The sequence below is a fragment of the Fundulus heteroclitus genome, chromosome 1 (assembly GCF_011125445.2).
Source record: "Fundulus heteroclitus isolate FHET01 chromosome 1, MU-UCD_Fhet_4.1, whole genome shotgun sequence".
Lineage (NCBI taxonomy): Eukaryota > Metazoa > Chordata > Actinopteri > Cyprinodontiformes > Fundulidae > Fundulus > Fundulus heteroclitus.
The window spans coordinates 22267132-22286024 of NC_046361.1; the positions used below are offsets into that span (position 1 = coordinate 22267132).

General features: G+C 42.3%; 1 protein-coding gene across 2 annotated transcripts; it reads right to left on the reverse strand.

Moving 5' to 3' along the window:
* Positions 1 to 10307: 10307 nt before the first annotated feature.
* znf740b (zinc finger protein 740b) lies at positions 10308 to 18877 on the reverse strand. 2 transcript variants are annotated; one of them, XM_012866565.3, is made up of 6 exons: positions 18677 to 18877; positions 15783 to 15952; positions 15347 to 15574; positions 13042 to 13297; positions 12761 to 12879; positions 10308 to 12654 (listed from the first exon to the last, which is right to left on the reverse strand). In XM_012866565.3, the coding sequence occupies exons 2-6, from the start codon at positions 15825 to 15827 to the stop codon at positions 12505 to 12507; spliced, it is 798 nt and encodes a 265-aa protein (XP_012722019.1). In that variant the 5' UTR covers positions 15828 to 15952; positions 18677 to 18877; the 3' UTR covers positions 10308 to 12504. The 2 variants fall into 2 exon arrangements, with proteins under 2 accessions (XP_012722019.1, XP_012722021.1); XM_012866567.3 differs by lacking the exon at positions 15783 to 15952.
* Between the last annotated feature and the right edge of the window lie 16 nt (positions 18878 to 18893).

An 18893-nucleotide genomic window follows, 5' to 3' on the forward strand; every position in this document is an offset into this window, starting at 1 on the left:
AGCAGAAAGAGGAATCCATACAGCAAGAAAAGCGTTTTAAAGGTTTACAACACCAATTTCGGCTTCTACAACTGGAAGTTCAAGCCAGAACAACCCCAGCCCCTGAGCCCACATCAACTGATGCCGAGCCGGTTGGAAGTCATAATGGTTCTGGGATTCAAGTAGCATCTTCACCTGGGGACTCTGGCTCAGCCTCCAGTGTAACAGGTCAGTCTGCGTATGTTCCTCACCCTAAGTTGGAAAAATTAACTGTTGAAGATGACATTGAGCATTTTCTAACAACATTTGAGAGAATTGCAGCTGCCTATCGCTGGCCAAAGACTGACTGGATCTTTCAACTCATTCCTCTTCTCACTGGTAAGGCTCGAAGTGCCTATGTGAATATGGATGTGGATGATTCACTGGAGTATGACAAGGTAAAAGTGGCCATTTTGGAAAAATTTGATATAAATCCTGAAGCCTACAGGCAAAGATTCCGCTGCCTGGATGTTTTTGATGAGAGTCCTAAAGAATTGTATGCAAGACTAAAAGAGCTGTATGAGAAATGGATTCAGCCTAAAGATAAAACTGTAAAAGAAATTGGTGAAATTATTATTTTGGAACAATTTCTAAGAATGCTGTGTCCTGAGCTCCAGGTCTGGATCAAGGAGCACAATCCAAAATCTGCTGGAGAAGCTGCCATACTGGCGGATGTATTTGTAGCTGCCCGGAGTAGGTTCCAGCCATGGAGCAACAGTGCATGCAAGGCAACTAGAGACTTGCGTCGGTCACAGCCCTCTCAGCACCAGCAGAGGTCAGCAACAAGTGTGGGTAAGCCCTTTTTGAGAGAAAATCAGTCTTCAAACTCATTCAAGCTGGGTAAAAGGCCACCTGTGTGTTACCTCTGTGGACAAGAAGGTCACACCAAGCCTGTGTGTCCGAAGAATCAAAGCAAGTTATCTCAGACATGTTTTGTGCCTCACCAGAATGGGGATATTAAACCTGAGAGGACACATTCAAATAAACTCACCATGGTGAAGATTCATGAACAGGAAGTGGATGCTTTAATAGATACTGGCAGCACACAGACTCTGGTGCACCGGAAATATGTACCAACTGACGTTACATTCCCTTCTGAAACAATATCTGTTTGCTGTGTACATGGAGATGAAAGATCATACCCCACTGCGGACCTGTTTATTGAGGTGCAGGGGTCTCCCTATTTGTTAAAGGTTGGGGTAGCTGATAACCTGCCCTACCCTGTGGTTCTTGGGGAGGATCTGCCAGTTCTCTATGATTTATTAAGGGAAGTGCAGAGCTGTAATATGGTTGTGACAAGGGCTCAAGCTAAGAATCAAGATGAACATTTTGCAACACTTAGTGCTTTACCCTTCTTTGGGGTTGAGCTAGAGACAGGACCTGGAAAGTCTCGGAAGTCACGCAGGCAAAGAAGGGGTGAAAAGTTTCAACATGCAGTCAGAAAGGCCTCAGTTGAGGTTGCTCCAGATATGCCTTTGGGATTTCAAATACCCATGAATGTTAGACAAATGCAGCAGGATGATCCAACTCTGTCTGCTATACTTTTGGGGGCTAAGGATAAGAAATCAGTTGCCACATCTGACACAAATAAAGAGCAGTACATTCTGCAAGATGGCATTTTATACCGCCAACATGGCCAGGTTAAGCAGTTGCTGGTCCCTAAAGAGGCTCGTGAAACAGTGCTTACTTTGGGACACTCTATTCCCTGGGCTGGCCACCTGGGGAAGCACAAGACCACTGCTCGCATTAAGCGATATTTTTTCTGGCCTGGTTTAAGCTCAGATGTTGCTTGGTTTTGCAGAAGTTGCCCTCTGTGTCAGAAGACTTCAACTAGAATGCCAATTAAAGCACCACTGCACCCTCTCCCAATTATTGGCACACCGTTTAAACGACTTGGCATGGATATAGTTGGTCCTGTGGAGAAGAGCAAAGCTGGAAATCGCTTTATGCTGGTCATTACAGATTATGCTACAAGATATCCCGAAGTCTTTCCATTAAAGACTGTCAAAGCAAGATCTGTGGCTTCTTCATTGATTCAACTTTTCTCAAGGGTTGGATTCCCACGTGAGATTTTGACTGATCAGGGCACTAACTTTATGTCAACACTGTTGAAACAGGTCTATAAGTTGTTGGGCATCAGGAGCATACGGACGACCCCATATCACCCCCAGACCGATGGGCTGACGGAGCGCTTCAACCAAACTCTGAAACAAATGCTCCGTAAGTTTATTAATGATACAGGGTCTGATTGGGACCAGTGGCTGCCATACCTACTTTTTGCCTACAGGGAAGTTCCTCAAGCTTCCACTGGATTCTCACCATTTGAGCTCCTTTATGGCCATGAGGTGAGGGGACCTCTGACCCTGCTGAGGGACTCTTGGGAAGCAGATCAAGGTAAAGAAGAAGAAGTTAATATTATTTCATATGTTGTCCAAATGAGGGATAAATTGCAGCAGATGAGTGAACTGGCTCAGAGTCATATGGCAGCTGCGCAGCAATACCAAAAAGCTTGGTTTGATAAGAGAGCTCGCCACAGGAGTTTTGTTCCTGGCCAGAAGGTTTTGGTAATGTTGCCAACTTCTGACAGTAAGTTGCTTGCAAAGTGGCAAGGGCCTTTTGAAGTTCTAAGGAAACTTGGACCCACTACCTACAAAGTCTCCACACCAGGTCTCCAGCAAGGGAGTAGAGTGCTTCATGTCAACCTTCTTAAGGAGTGGGTTCCATCCACTGGAAATAAACCAGAGGTGTTGCTAATTCACAGTGTGAGTGAAGAAGAGGAAGTTGATGATTACTTGCCTACAGTAACATCCTCTGTCCTGAACTTAAGCCATCTCACCAAGGAGCATGTGTCTCAGGTAACACCCCTGATTAATTCAAACATATTTCAAGAGTTCCCAGGTCGCACCACACTAGTGGAGCACAACATTGTTTTGAAACCTGATGCTGTGGCAAAGCGTATGAGTTACAGGATACCAGAACGCTTCCAGGTGGAGCTAAAGAAGGAGATGGACTTAATGCTGTCCCTTGGAATCATCCAACCTTCAACAAGTGAGTGGTGCAACCCTGTTGTGTTGGTTCCGAAGAAGGATGGCACAATACGATTTTGCATCGACTTCAGGTACCTCAACTCCATTTCGAAGTTCGACTCTTATCCAATGCCACGTATAGATGATCTCATTGAGCACCTTGGGAAAGCGAGGTATTTAACAACTATTGACCTCTCTAAAGGTTACTGGCAGGTGCCCCCTTACTAAGCACTCACAAGAGTTGACAGCATTTCGTACCCCTTGGGGATTGTTTGAGTTCACTGTTCTGCCTTTTGGCCTACATGGGGCTCCAGCAACATTTCAAAGACTAATGGATCAGGTACTCTGTGGTTTGTCACAATTCGCATGTGCATACCTTGATGATATTGTCATTTTCAGTAGGACTTGGGAAGAGCATCTGGAGCATCTAGAGAAGGTCCTGGCTCAACTGCGCTTTGCAGGCCTTACCATCAATCCAGCAAAATGTGGTCTTGCAAAGACTGAAATACAGTATCTGGGATTCACCATTGGAGGTGGGAAAATCAAACCACAGGTTGACAAGATTAATGCCATCAGTTCCTGTCCTCTTCCACAAACAAGGAAGCAGCTCAGATCTTTTCTGGGGATGGCAGCATTCTATCACAGATTTATTCCGAACTTCTCGGCCAGAGCAGCTCTCCTCACGGACAGGACTGGTTCGAGATGTCCCAATAAAATCCAATGGACAGCAGAAGCCATAGGAGCTTTCCAGGATATTCGCCAATCTCTGAGTAAGAACCCAGTCTTGCATTCTCCAGATTTTAATAAGGACTTCACGTTGCAGACTGATGCTTCTGAAAGGGGTCTTGGGGCAGTGCTTCTGCAGGGACCACCAGAGGACCAACATCCTGTTGCTTACATCAGCCGGAAGTTGTTGCCAAGGGAGACACGCTACGCAACAGTAGAGAAGGAAGCCTTGGCCATAAAATGGGCGCTTGACTCTTTCAAATATTACCTGCTTGGAAGAGTTCATCCTTCAAACTGACCACAAAGCCCTGCAGTGGCTAGAAAGAATGAAGGATACCAACGGGAGAATCACCAGATGGTACCTTGCCATGCAGCCATACCGGTTCGAGGTACAATTCATCCCGGGAAAAGCGAACACTACCGCTGATTACCTCTCTCGCTCCGGTGGTGGCGACCAAGAAGTGGGGGAGTGTGTGATGGCCAAACCCATGGCCACACCTTAAAAGTCTGTACCACACATGCACTTTTCATTTACTAATCAGTATATGCACACTTTACTTTGCAATAAAACTTTATTCTTAGTTTAAGTACCTGTGTTCTATTTGTAAGCGTGCACATTTAGTTCACTTTTGTACTTGGTCAATTTTCCATACCTTTTTTGTGTTTTGTTACTAATCTTTATTTCTTACCTTCCATGGTGCCTGGGAGTTTTGCCAGACAAAAGATGGCTGCCAGGGCTGAGATCAACTAAATACCGGGGAGGGTAAATTGGACTGTTCCACCTGCTTTTGCTGGAAGGGGGGATTTGTATTTTTCTTTCTTTGTTTTGTATTTCACTTAGGGTTTGTATTTAGAGGTTGTGTGTTTTTCATTGTTCTTAGATTAGTTTAGTGTCAAACTTAACTGTACTGCTTTGTTTTGTCATTTGTGAGTGTTTGTTTGGTTTTAATTACCCCTATTGTGTTAATTGGTCTGATCAGCCAGAGTGTATATATACCCTTGTGTGTCATTTGTTTGTAGGTCAGTTATGTTTGGTTGTGCCGTCAGTTAGTTTGGGCACAGTTTGCTTCAGTTAAAATTTGTGTTTCTTTTTTTGACCTCTTTTATGACTCCAGAACCCACCATTTTTGTACTTTTGGCTTTTGGGTTAAAAATAAAAACCCCAACTTTTGAATAATTTCCTGTGACTCCTCATGCATTTTTACCTCGGTCCATCACACCAACCCTTAGGGATTGGTGGGCTCCTAGGGAGCATTCTGGGTCTTGCTCAGGGACCCAGGTGGCAGTCAGTGGGAGTTGAACCCAGAACCTGTAGGACAAAGCTTTAACCACTAGGCCACCACGACACAATGTGAGATTTTGTTTCAATTCAATTCAATTCAATTCAATTAAGCTTTATTTGACAGGGAAAGTGCAAATAAACATAGTGACAAAACAAAGCATGTCACTGAAGTGCTGTATATAAGGTTTATAGCTAATGCTATTTTTTTCCTGGTTGGGCTTTTATATAAAAATATAATTTACATACTACTTTAATTTAAAAAAATAAAAACAGGATCAAATTGTAAAACATGCATATTATACACAACTGTTACCTACTTAAAATAATTAATAAAATGTACAGTTTTGGTTTGTCTTTAAGCAGTTTTTAAGTCTGGTAGAGAACATTTAATAATCAGGTACAGTCTTGATGTCAGATTGTAATGACTTTCTTATGATCTTTTAGCCTACTTCAGGTTGCCAATACTATTTAACAGTCTTATTTAACTGATTTGTAGATTATACAGTTCTGGCTGTAATTTTGAGTCATTTTCGTTGATTCAAACCATGAGATTTTGCTCATGAAGGCTCCCTGCTCTGAGTAGCAGCAAACCCAGCCTGGACTGAACTTAGACCTTGCTTTGTTAGCCATACTGACAACTCAAATTGCTTTCACGCTACACACTACATTTATACACTCACAAATCTTCTCACATTCAAACACTGATGCACTGTATTAGACCACGGGAGTTATGTTTTTTTTTGCCCAAATACATCAACATGTGGCCAGAGAAAAGCTGGAGTCAAACTCAACCATCTGGAAATCCACATTCACCCAGTCGCTCTGACAAACGTTCTCACACTCATAAGTTCAACATTAATAATTGTCTTGTTGATGGCTTGATGCTTCGTGGTTCAAGGTGACGCTCACCTTTGATGGAAAGACTTCTTCGATAGTCGTAGAAGTACGGGAACATCCAGCCTTGTAGGCTGATTGTCAGCTAAGATCAGATCAAAATCGTCTCAGCAACAAAAGCCTTCATATCTGGACTGGATATGATGAAACATAAGGCCCATCACGGTCTGCCTTTCTTTTTTATTCAGCGTGTACATAATCTAATAAAATGAAATGTATGCGTTCTGACTTCACTGGAAGTTGATTTTCATGTATAAATATTCATGATCGTAGCATACCTAAACGCAAGTAGGCCAGATTCTAAATTTTCCCCTGTCGGCCGTCAGACGGGTGATAGCTTTCGCTCGTCGTCTCCTTCCGTGCCACGTTTTGAGTCCTGGGAGTGATATGCAGACGCTAATTAATCTTGTTGAGTTACACTAATGAGAAAAGTAGTGGCACACATTTGAATATGGTTCGGTTTGAGCAATGAAATGACACAATCTTCCCATCTGAGACATTCAGTGAAGCAGACGCCCCCCCCCCCCCCCCCCCCCCCCCCAAAGTATATCTCCAAAAGTGTTTACTACATTTTAATCCCAGCAGCTGTGACAACTCCCTGTAAAGAACACTGCCTTTTTGTCTGTTTTCAAACTGCTGCCAATGCACTGCCTTCAGCCAAGACACTTTGACCCCGCTATGGTCTTCAGCTTTGCAACCCTAAAATTTTCATTTTGATGCAATACCTCTAGGGTATGACACAGACTGGGATTCGGCTACCTCAATAATTTATTTCTGAATAATAGCCCCAGGTACGAGGGAACATTGCCGTATTTGGTGATCATTAATAAGTAATTCACTCTCGTTTTCGCTGCTCCCTGTTTGAAGAGGACTTTGGATTTATGGCGAATTCCTTCATGTAATATCAAATAATTATTCGGCGAAAGCGCAATCAAACAGATGAACGTTTTCTCACTCCTGCTGACAAAGTTGATTTCGATGCACAAAAATGATGTTCACAGAAATGTTCCATTATTTTTAACCACCATTCCTACGTATTGTTTTTTTATTTTACTTCTCCAAGACGTGCACGGGGGGTCTGTGTGAGCTTTAAAGGACACGTCCGCGAAGACGTCGAAGAAAATGGGAATAACCCGGAGAGAGGAATTGAAATTTTAATGGGGAGCGGCGGCACCGACAGAGCTGACGGCCATGCAACACCTCAGACGGCTTAAATATCACCGCTAATTAACACAGAGAGGTGGGCTGTCATGGGCATGATGGATGCTCAGAGGGCACCGATTGTTGCTTTCAACCAACCAGCGATTCCTTTATTAATCAAAGCCTGAGATGAAAAGGCTCTCCCACACCTCGGGGAGAGGGAGATAGCAGGCGCTATTGTTGGGGGTGGGGGGTGGGGGGTGGGGGGGTTTCAATCACTTGCAGTGAGCCCTGTAATGTGTTTGATCAGGGCACAGCCAAACATTTGTTGGGAGGCAGAACGTTTTCCGTGCCGCTTGGCGCTTGTTTTTGTAAACCCCTGAACCACCCCCCGTGGCCACGGTGTGCACAGGCCGCTCAGATTTACCGATTGTCAGGGAGATTTCCGTTTGGAGGATGTATATTTTGTGTACCTCTGATGGGAGAGGGGAGCAAGCAGGAGGCCACTCATCAGTGTTTAGTGGGAGTCCTCCTGCATGATGAAGGGAGCCACGCCGGGAACAGGGCAGCTCTCCCACACTTCACCCCTGACTGACTCCGCGATCAGTCCTAGATGATTTCAAACCAAAGATGATTTCAGCACTTTGAGCATGAAGATAGAGTGTTCTCTCATCCTCTGAGATCTCCTCTCCATCTCCCTCACTTAGGAAGGCCCATTGTTAAGTGCCGGGGGCCTGTGGGTCCCGTAAATCAGGCGGCAGAGGGAGGGGATGTCTCCCATGGGGGCAGAGCGCACTTCCAGCAGCCTTCAGGCTGAGCTCATCTTACCTATCCTAATACTGTAATTAAAGAAGAAGTCAATAACAAAGAGGAAGGTGCTAAAGGGTACGGTCTGCACTTCCTACCTTTCGGCTGATGTGCCAATACAGACACCGGCAGAAAATACAGGGTTATGGACTTTTCACCTTCTCAGCCAAAGAATGTGAGTTTAACTTAGAGTATTTCTGGGGAAATCAACCTTTTCTCTGAACTGTGAAGATTCCATTTAACCTCGTGGCAAACTATCAAATAATACTTTTCTTTATTTTAGTCAGGGTTGGAGACTGTCAGGCTAATCAGTTAAATTTTCTCTGCAAAGAAGCACAGTGTCTGCCTTCAGCTGCAGGTCAACTCGCTCCTTCAGCGACCCATGCCATAAATTCTGTACTTGGGCATTGCCATTTTGTCCCTATTTACCACAATTTCATGTCAGTACACAAACAATTACCTGTCTATTTTTCCTCATGCTTCAACTTTTCCGAGATACACAGGAATACATAGCCATAACAATTCTAAAATTCCATACAAAGGCTAATTTAATAGTATAGTGGCTTTATAGTCCACCATATTTCCAAGTTTTGTTTTATTGTGATTGGCGACTGGATCAGGTGATTGTTATAAAATTAGACAGATTATTACCTCAGATCATACCAAAATACTTTTGAGATACCTGATGCTTGTAAATATTTCTTATTGGAGACTAAAAAAATGTGTTGGCTCACTTGTATTTACGCTCACATCAACTTTAATGTCTTCTCTGTTTTAATACATAGGCTTTACTATAGTGATGGGCCATGCCACCCTTTGCAGCGACAACAGCAAGGTTTTCAACATGGTTTAAAAGTGTTTTTATGGGACATTTCGCTCAAGAAAAAAAGGTTAAATTTCCCTCCCAGAATACTTTCTATCCAAGTTCTACTATGATATAGGGCATATCATCACTGGCACACTTGTATGGTTAAAACATCAAGTGTAAATTCCTAAACTGAGTAGAAAATGATAAATGGAATAGTACGATTATTTACAATTTCAATATGCAACAGATACAAAGAATTACAATCTAATGTATTGCGTCGTGTCTACATCTAGAAGCTCACCTAACTGGGAGGGATCCTATTGATCCTAAAGAAAAACGAGGATGCGATTCAGTTACATTACTGACCACACCCGTCTCACTCCAAACCTCGCTTAAAAGTGGGAATGTCTGCATCGATGATTGCTAGACAGCATTTAGTACAAGAGCTATTCGATACAAAGTACTGCAATATATGTGTAGCTAAATTAGTTTGCAGGACATAAGACTTTAGACATACCAAATGTTACAAACCATACTGAAGTGATGCTACTTTTTAAGTTTCTTACAGGTAGGTAGGCAGGTTTTCTTAGTCTTTCTCTTTTTTGAGTAGCGGATGTATCTCAAAACATTTGGTTAAAAAATTCAGATTCACATCATTTATATCATCAATTTTAGTATCTAACTAAAAAAAAAAAAGAATATGGAGGAAATGAGGCACAGAATCCAAGTTTTAGGTAAAGGGGGAAGTTTTCACATTTATTGATGATTAAGGGAACCGTGTCATCAGCTGGTTTTGTCCACTAGTCCACTCCCAAATCAGCACAGCCATCTATCAGTTCAGTTCTGTGAACGTCATGTTTGCTTCTGCTGACAATCTTTAAGGAGATACTGATTTCATTTTTCAGTACGACTTGACATCTGCCCACACTTCCAAAGGAACTGAGATCTGGTTTAATGACCATGGGACTGGACAACTAGCCAGATCTAAATCGCACAGATAATTTACAGAGAATTGTCAAGAGGGAGATGAGAGACACCAGAGCCAAAAGACAACCTGAAAGCTGCAGGACTACCTGCACGCCTCAGCAGAGCCACAGGCGGATCGCCTCAGTGCCACACTGCATCGATGCAGTAATTTATGCAAATGAAGCCCAGACCAGGCTCACATTCAAATAATAATAATAATAATTAAAAATATATATATTTTTAATTCCTCATTAACTAAATTTGGAGCTGCTATTAGCTATAAACCCTTATCAACATAATCAGAAACAAAAGCCTGGAATATATCCATGTTTGCAATAAATCTGTTTAACCAGATTCACTTCTTGAATTACAGTAATGAATACGTTTTCTGGTGATATTCCAGTTTATTAAGATGTAACTAATAAAAATGTAATTTCTCAATTTCTTATGGTTAAGCAGAGGATAAAACACTTCCTGATTTTGCTTATCACTGAGCTGCGAAGATGGGTCCTTATATGGTCATGGCTGCCATCTGCTGACATAACTAGTGTATTACTTATCTTGAGGATAACCACAGCGCATACAACCTGAACTACCTTCAAACGTCTCTGAATATCAGTCTGGCGTTTCAGAAAACCGATTTACAGTAAAATAAGAAATCTTTATTGACATAAAGTTAACATCCGCCAATACTTTTGTTGCAGGGTACAGGAACAACTTTTACTGTTTAAAAATAGACAACAACAAAACAAAAAAAACAAAAAACTTTACTGTGAGCCAAATCTGACTTCATTTCAGTCTTGACACGGCAAATGCAGAAAGCCTTTATTCAAGAAAAAAAAAAAAAAAAAACTTTAACAAAATAAAATCTACACAAGCTTATTCCACAAATACATGCAAATGATAAAACAAAGAATATTCTAACAAAACGGTTGCTTAACTGAAATTTTACGGATGGTTTGCTTTTACTTTTAGGAAATTGTGATACTACGGATTATGCCCTTGTAAAAACTCTGATTCACTTGAGTTTAGGCCCAAGAAACACTATTCTCTACACCTAAGACCAATTAAATATATATATTACCTTCAAAAAGCTGTAAAACGTAAGTGATTGGTCCTAAACTCAATTCTACAACTGCTAATAGCAACAGAGTTACCTGACTATTACAACATTTTAGTCTACATAACTGTTAAAAGTCACATGTTGCTTTACAAGTGAACCAGTGATTACCGTCCCGTCTGAAGGGAGCTCTCTGCCCAGAAAAAAAATTTATCCATCTTCACTGAAGATGCTAAAGGGCAAAGGAGCCATTAGGTGAAATGACACTGTAATCAGGTAACATTCAGCCAGGCGGAGGTCATAACTTGAAATCTATGGATGACTTCTCGTCTTTAACTATTTCATTTGATCTGCGCTAAGATCATCAGCAGGAACTAAAGCAACCCGAAGTGGAATAATCTACAGGACCGGCACCTGCTTGATACTATTCTGAACCCTCATAAGCTTCCATGTCGCAAACCTAAATACCTTTTTATTAAGTCTGCTGAAGTCACAGGAGCCTCCATGTTGTTCGAACGGGAAAAAAAACAAGACGACGGTGTCTACTAACAGAGACAGTAGATGTAATGGATTTACAGAGGGCTGGGTCAGTAAGCAAGGAGGTAGGAAAAGGAGATTTTTTTTTTAAGTTCTCTTTTCAGTCACTCCAAACTGGTAGCTAATTGCAGACGTCAAAACAACTCGTTTCCAATTAAATCTGAGCTATCTTTTGGTTACAGCAGTGTAACGTATAGATATATAAAAAAACAAACAAAAAAAAACACTTTTAAACTAAGTCAATGTGTACGTTTGGCAAAAGAGACTCCAACTCGACTAACAAACAGATTCATTAGATGTTAGTGTTTTTCAGATGAATTATTTTTTTTTTTACGCTGCTCTGACTGTACAGCTGTTTTTAGAGTTTTACAGACGGGTCATTTCCAAATCAGGAAGTCGTTTTAAAGCAGCAGAAAATCATGCCACTGCGACATTGTTGGTGAACTCCCCCGAGACAATATGACTTGTTGTTAATCCACTTATAGATCTGCAGTTTTGGAGGAGCAGCGCAGCGTCGGGGGACAAAATCTACGTACGTCAATGTCTTGGTTCTAGATCTCGCAGGAGAGGTGCGTTGAATATTAGATTGGGACATAAGGCATAATTTCACAAAAACTTGGGGGAGTTTCTATTGCATTTAAAAAAAAAAAAAGGTTTTCAGTGACACTGCGACTATGTTATGTTTGCGATAGACTGCGCAGCCCTATTTCAGAGCTATCTGAGGCGGGCGAAAAAAAAAGAAATCTGCAGCACGCGTTAAAATAACAGACTGTCTCGGGCGTCCCTCTTTTAGAAAAGTGTACATGAAGTGATTTAATTCAGTTACTGCAAGGAACACATCGGAAACCTGCTGTACGCTTCGTCTCATCGGCTGCTGCGCGGTAACGGTAAGATTCTGCACTAAAATATACTCAAAAGTCGCACTGGTTTCGTGTGTGTGTGTGTCCTCCAGTAACATATCCCTGTACAGTGGCACACAGAGGGTGGGGCGTGGGTCGGTCAGACGGAGATCTAAGAGTAGAGACTCAAAAACTGCAATGTCGCAGAGTACCTGGCGGTGCCGTTTTCAGTTCGCTTATTGCCATAACCTAATGTCCAAATCAGTTCGTCTCCTTTTGCTCGTGTATGAGAAGTGCTCCAACGCTATTATGAGCCGTTTAGAGCAAACTATGGGTTTGGCTGTCTTTAGTTAAGTTTACTTTTGGAGTAAGAACTCCAGTGAGTGTTAGGAAGCTGAGGGTCAAACAGTCAGACGGTTGTTGGAGGGGTGGAGGGGACTCCAGGAAGCCGTATGGGCAGATGCATCCTGGGAGTACTGGCTTTCCTCTTTGCTCACGCCGGCTGTACACAGCCGCCGGTGTCTCAGCAGCCTGTCCGTCCGTGAAAAGTTCTGCAGGGAGACGCAGACAAGAAAAATCGCCGCGTCAAAGAAAAAACGCAGAAGCCAACGGAATCTGTGGGATCCAAAAGTCCAGGGGAAGATATTACAGACTGACCTGATGGCATCGATCGCACTGGTACGGCTTCTCCCCGCTGTGCACTCTCTTGTGTCTGTCCAGGTGGTACCGCTGGATGAACCGCATGTCACATGCATCACAGGCATATGGCTTCTCCCCTGGAAACAATCGCAGGCGTGAGCAATTCGTCAGGATGTCCAGAGAGCTTACCGCCTTTCAGCTTACGCCAGATAAAACACACATAAATGTCGAAGCGCGTCTCCATCTCTGAATTTTGGGCTCCTGGCATCTGAAACAGAGAACAACCCTGGGAGTCTCACCTGTATGTGTGAGAATATGTCGCTTGAGGTGGTAGCTGCTCCGGAAAGCCCCGTAGCAGTGGTCGCAGATGAAGTTCTTCTGAACTCTTAAGGAGCTGTCGTCGTCCAGGTGCATGTGCGGGATCAACACTTCCACCTTCTCCTTCGCTTTGTGGGACTTTTTGTGCTTCTTCTTGGGCTGCAGATTCTGGTTCGTCTGGACGTCCTTCCCCTCAATAATCCTCGATGTGTGATATTCCCCGTCTTTCCGGATAAGCTTTTGAACGAGGGAAAACAGAGCGGTGACTCGATACATTGCACTGATTATTTAAATAGGTCCTCTGCGATGCTGGAGTGCAACATGTCACATGTACAGTCAACCCTTCAACGTTCCTAAAAAGCACTCATAAATACAAAGTTTATGGTAGGGGTGGGGATTTATCGTATTGTTTTATCATTGTCGGGAAAAAACTTCGATAAATTCCAATTAGTGGTCTGAAAACCTTCAAAACTGTCAGTATTGTATTTTTTTTAACTATTTTTTTGCCCTTTTAATTACGTGAAAGCAGTAAAAAATGTAAAAATATAATTAATTGCAGTTACTGTGTGGGTTAAGTTATAAAAATTACTATCATAATAATATTATTAAATATATATTTTTAAGCACAGCATTTTAGTTTATGGTGCTATATTTAATGTGACATGCAGTCACAGCCATACAGTGACTTAAAAAAAAGACTGCAAGGAGCTGTAAATTGTCTTATAACCTCACGTTTATCGGCTTTACAACAGTACCACAATATATTGTGATAAAATTTAAAGACTGTATCGCCCACCCTTAGTTTATGAATCAGGAAAAAAAGTTCTTGATGCTTTACGGTGCAGTTTTGGGATAAAGACAAGAACAGATTAATCAACCAAGGCTTGTACTGAATGCATCGAAAAATGGAGACTAGTGAGAGAGAAAACATATGAAGCTGTTTTTAATGATGATTTCATTTATCAAGAGAGAAAGGTTATTCAAACCAACCTGGCCCTATGTTAAAATGTGTAAAATATACCAGCTTCCTTAGTTAAACCACAAATTAACTGTGATTAACCACATTTTCTTGGTTCAACATCACTAGTGGACACACATCATTACTGCCCGACTTGCTGACTCAGGAAATCACCAAAATAGAACCCATCTGACAACATAAAGTAGCTACAAGTAACACACGTGCCTCGCAAGCAGGACCCCCTCTAAATGGCTCAAAACAACAATAATAATAATAATAATAATAAAAAAACATGATTAAGGTTCTGAAGTAGCCTTGTAAAGAGTTGCAATTTAAATTTGATTGAGATGACCTTAAGCAGGTCGCCATGTTCAGAAGCCAAGCAGCGTGGCTAAATTAAAACAATCAGACAACTAAGAGCGGGTGGAAGTTCCTCAACAGCGACTTTGAGGACTAATGCTCGTTATTGAAAAACAAAGCTTTTAGGTTTAGGGCGTCATTACTTTTTTATAAAGGGCCAGGATGGCTTGTATAGCTATTTTCCTTCATAAAATGAAATGAGCTTTTAAAGACCACATTTTTATGTATTTAGGTTAACACCGTTATCGGTCACGATTTGTTTGATGACCTGAAAACAGGATCCAGAAAAGAAATCTGCAAAGGGGTAAATACTTTTTTTTTTTTTTTTTACAGCACTGCATGTGGAAATGACCACAGTATAGAATCCTGTTAACCATTGGCGGCTCTAGACCAAATTTACCAGGGGGGGCCAAGGTGGGGCCAGTGTTTTTTCACAGGTGCACAGAACAAAAAAATGAAACAATAAAATGGGAATATTTAACTGTGTAATAATATTAAGTGAGCCACTTGTGGCTCTGGAACTGCAGATTTCAGACCCCTGATCTAGCAGTTGAAAACTTTGGTCCCAGCTCAATATGGCTAAAGCTAAATGTGAAACATCTTAATTTTTATAGCCGTAGAATTAAACTGTATAGGTAAAAAATTAAATTGGTCAAAGTGACCAACCAGTTATGGTTTCTTTGCCATTGCAAGTAATTATTAGAAGTGTATTTAATGTTATGTCTTTAGTACAGGGGCCATAACAGGGGCCAGGACCAGTTCTACAGGGGCATGGGCCCCTGTTGGCCCCTGTCTAGAACCGCCCCTGCTGTTAACCATTGTTGAAATTCCCGTCGTCTTTACAAAAACCTGTCAGCAAATGGATTCGAAATGAACACGTTCAGAAACAGCAGCAGCAGCAGCAAAAGGTAGACAGAAAAAAAAAAAAATACGTCCAAACGAGGAGAAGTGATCTGGGCGTCCCTCACCAGCGGGGGGCAGCTCCCGTCTGAAGAGTGTCCCATGTGACTGTGGTGGCCCTGGCCGTGGTGGACTTGGTGCCCGTGGTGGCTGTGCTGCGAGTGTGTCTGGTGGCCCTCCGGACTGGACCTGTGGCCGTGACCCGAGGAGGACATCATCTTCTTCTGGCCTGGGATGTTGTTGGCTTGCATCAGGGCCATGCTGGACAACACCGCCTCACAGCCCAGCAGCCCGGCCTGGCAAACATAAACAGCAACACATCAGAGCATACGGTGGGTGGGGGTGGGGAGGGGGGGAGGTTGAAGGACTCCTCACGGAGACCTGGACTCAGGGAGGGAGGGGGTGGGGGGGGAACTGGAGGTTAAGGGGGGTTTAGTATTAGGACATGACAGAACAATGCAAATCGTGATGGTGATTTTTGGAGATGAAGAGACTTCCACTGACCCATTTCAAATAGTCTCGAACTGAACTGTTGGAATGGTGTGTCATCGCCGAGGTTTGAATGCGTGTGTGTTTGAGGGGACAGAGAGGAAGGGGGGCGGGGGGGCTTCACTCAGGATGAGGGGGGGTGACAGGAGAGACCACAGTCCCCCCAAATCATCAGGGGCCAAAGCCTGAAAATAAAGGCACACGGATGGATATGTAACCAAGTATTTAGGTCAAACCTTAATGAGCGCTCTTTACTGGGTAAAAAACAGCCACAAAAGGTTTGGGGCACATCTAAATTTGACATAAGTGAAGTAAAACAACAGGGACATAAAATCTAAAAAAAAAAAAGAACGAAAATAAAATACGAAATGCATGAAAAATGGTATGTCATCAAGTAATTGTGTCCCAAATGTGGCAAACAGAAACTGTGCTTGAAGAACAAAAGTGTGCAACAACATATTTAAAATATCCCTCTGTTCACTCTCAATGTTGCTCTTAAATGGAATATGCTTAATATCAACTACCTTTTCACTAAATTAAGACAGTTGGGAATGCTAAAGCACGTATCTGTTAATCTCATTCATCCAAGGGACCAGAAAGTTTCCTGAAACATTGTTACAGGATCCCAGATAATCTCCCAAGTACTTAAGCTTAAATCAAATGTACCTGGAATTATTTATTTTCTTAGTTTTATTTAAACATGAAGGGAGGGTCCTCCATCCATGCAGGCTTCCTTTATGGATTAAATGATTTTTAATGTATGATAATCCAGCAAAGCAGATAAAATGAATCGATCTTATCCAAAACAACAATGCTTGCATAACTCCTGACATTATTTTTTTCTCCCTCACAAAATGTGGACTAAAATGAAATAAGTAGTAACCGTATGGAACAAAGAAAACAATACATAGTTTTTTATATAAATGTATTTAATCCCTTCGGGTCAAACGATTTAGTCTCAAATTTCTGCCGATCAAAGCGTGCCGTTTCAGTCGTTACAGCCTGACGGCATGCGGAATATTAAAGTAATCCTAATTCCACCATCTATTCCCATGGCGCCCATTGTGACCCCTGGTTTCTGTCAATTCATCAGATAGCTGCAGAGAAGATCAGCAGACGGAGCGGGTGGGATGCAGCGGTGCAGATCCAAAGTCTGACACCAGTTTTTGGGAACTCACAGACGTAGGAAGAAGTAGACGAACATTGACATTTTTTTTGTGGTACGTCTCTACCAGCAGTGCATATTTAGACACTGATGTGAAAGATTCTTGTATTTATGTCTGGACTTTGACTGGACCATACTAATCACTATATATTTTTATCAGCCATTAAATCCCAGTTCCAGTTGTATAGAGAGGGTCATTCAGCGGCAGGATCGGACTGGTGGTGTAGCTCCGTTCCTTTACCAACAAACTCTGACCTGCTTCTCTGTGACTTCTGATGAAGTGCCTGCCGCCACAGCATGATGCTGTGACTACCATGTACCTCAGCGGGGACCGTGTTTTCAGGTTGACGACGCGCAGTGTTCGTTTTCCACCACACATAGCGCTTTGCATGTAGGGCCAGGAAGTTGAATTTTCATCTCTTTAGAAGCGAGCACATTCATCTATTATGTGTTTGATGTGTGTAAAAGGGGCTAAGTGCAAAAGCATGTCGTATTTTGAGGATTTCCCTCAGATTTTGAAAAATTGTGCATTGTTTCCATCTTCTGTCTAAATTCTGAATAGGCCTATGATGTAAAATCCTGCTGAGTTACAATAAAGTGTAAACCAGGCGATTTCAAACTAAGGCCCTGGGGCCATTTGTCCCCCCAATTACATGACAAGAAAGATTTGGCTGATGGAAATTGAAGCTTATGTTTAATTAGGGCAAAATTATCATAGGTTAAAAATCTTACAACCGTAAAGATTAGGTACAACACGAAGCGTTCCTGTTTTAATAACGCTTAAAAAAAGAAAAAAGACATTCTCTTTAGTTTCATATCAAATAAGACCACATATTTCCAATGACTTTTCCTCAAATGCAGACCTAGGAGCCTTAGAATCTGCTTTCAATTAATTTATCAAAACTGGCTTAAATTTAAAAAGTGTTTTTTTTTTTTTTAAAAAATACTGACCCAAATCCTGTTCTTATATGGCTAGACCAAACATTCAGCGTTTTTAATTAATGGAGCCCGAACTATTTTGCAAACTGCATAATTACCTTTTGATAAGGCAAATAAGCAAAATCTCCCTTTTGGATCTACAAAGAATTTATCAGATTTTGTGGAGCCCCCCCCAAAATTTTTTTTTCAATTAATATTTTGGCCATCAAGTACTGCTGACTTGGACACTCCTGCTAAAGGGACACAATGCGTAGGAATAATTTAGAAGGGTACTGCACGGTGGATCTTATGCTCAGGTTCAAAATGCTACCGAATATGTAGCATAAAATCCACTCGTCTCGAAAAATCCGTCGCTCGTTTATTGAAGAATCATCGACGAAATCAGGGTGAAATTCTTGCCTCCAACCGACAAAGTTTGAACCTTAAAACGATCCGTAAAGACGTGCATGTGGTGATCTTACGTTATAAAAACACGATTCCTCAACTAGCAACATATAGCAAGGAATCCGAACTCGCGTTAACAGCGGGCAAAAATAGATAAACGCGGCGATAACGTAGCCTCCTCGATTCAGAACACAGTGACCCTGTAGCGCTCCAACAATGAAGGGGTTTGGAACAACTCTGGTGCAGCTACCCCGGACCCCCACCCCCCCAACACAGACAACAAGAGCCAGGCTGCAAGCAGGCTGGCAGGGCGGGCTCAGAGCCTCCTTCGTCGGCTACAGCAGCCGGAAACAGCCGCGCGAAACATCCGAACAAGCTTCCAAAACAGCGAAGGGAAAACGCCGCGGACCGACAAACTTACCTATCGATTTATGGGGGGTTTTGGGGAATATTATTGCTGGTCGTGGTTCCAATTTTTCCTCAGTTTACAAACACTGACAGGAAATACTGTCACCGGAAGTGCTTCCTGGAGAGCGCTCCGATTGGTCCGTTGGAGGAGCACGTGACCGCGAGACATCCTCGGCTCGGGGCCGTAGAAGTCAATGTGCTTACGGTTGCTCTTTTGAAAATGTAATTAT

Coding starts and splice junctions, on each gene's coding strand:
- znf740b (XM_012866565.3), bottom strand. CDS start 15,827: ATGACACACCATTCCAACAGTTCAGTTCGAGACTATTTGAAATGG. Junction 15,575..15,782: donor TTCGAGACTATTTGAAATGG/GTCAGTGGAAGT, acceptor TATGTTTGCCAG/GCCGGGCTGCTGGGCTGTGA. Junction 12,655..12,760: donor AGTGCGATCGATGCCATCAG/GTCAGTCTGTAA, acceptor GTCTCCCTGCAG/AACTTTTCACGGACGGACAG.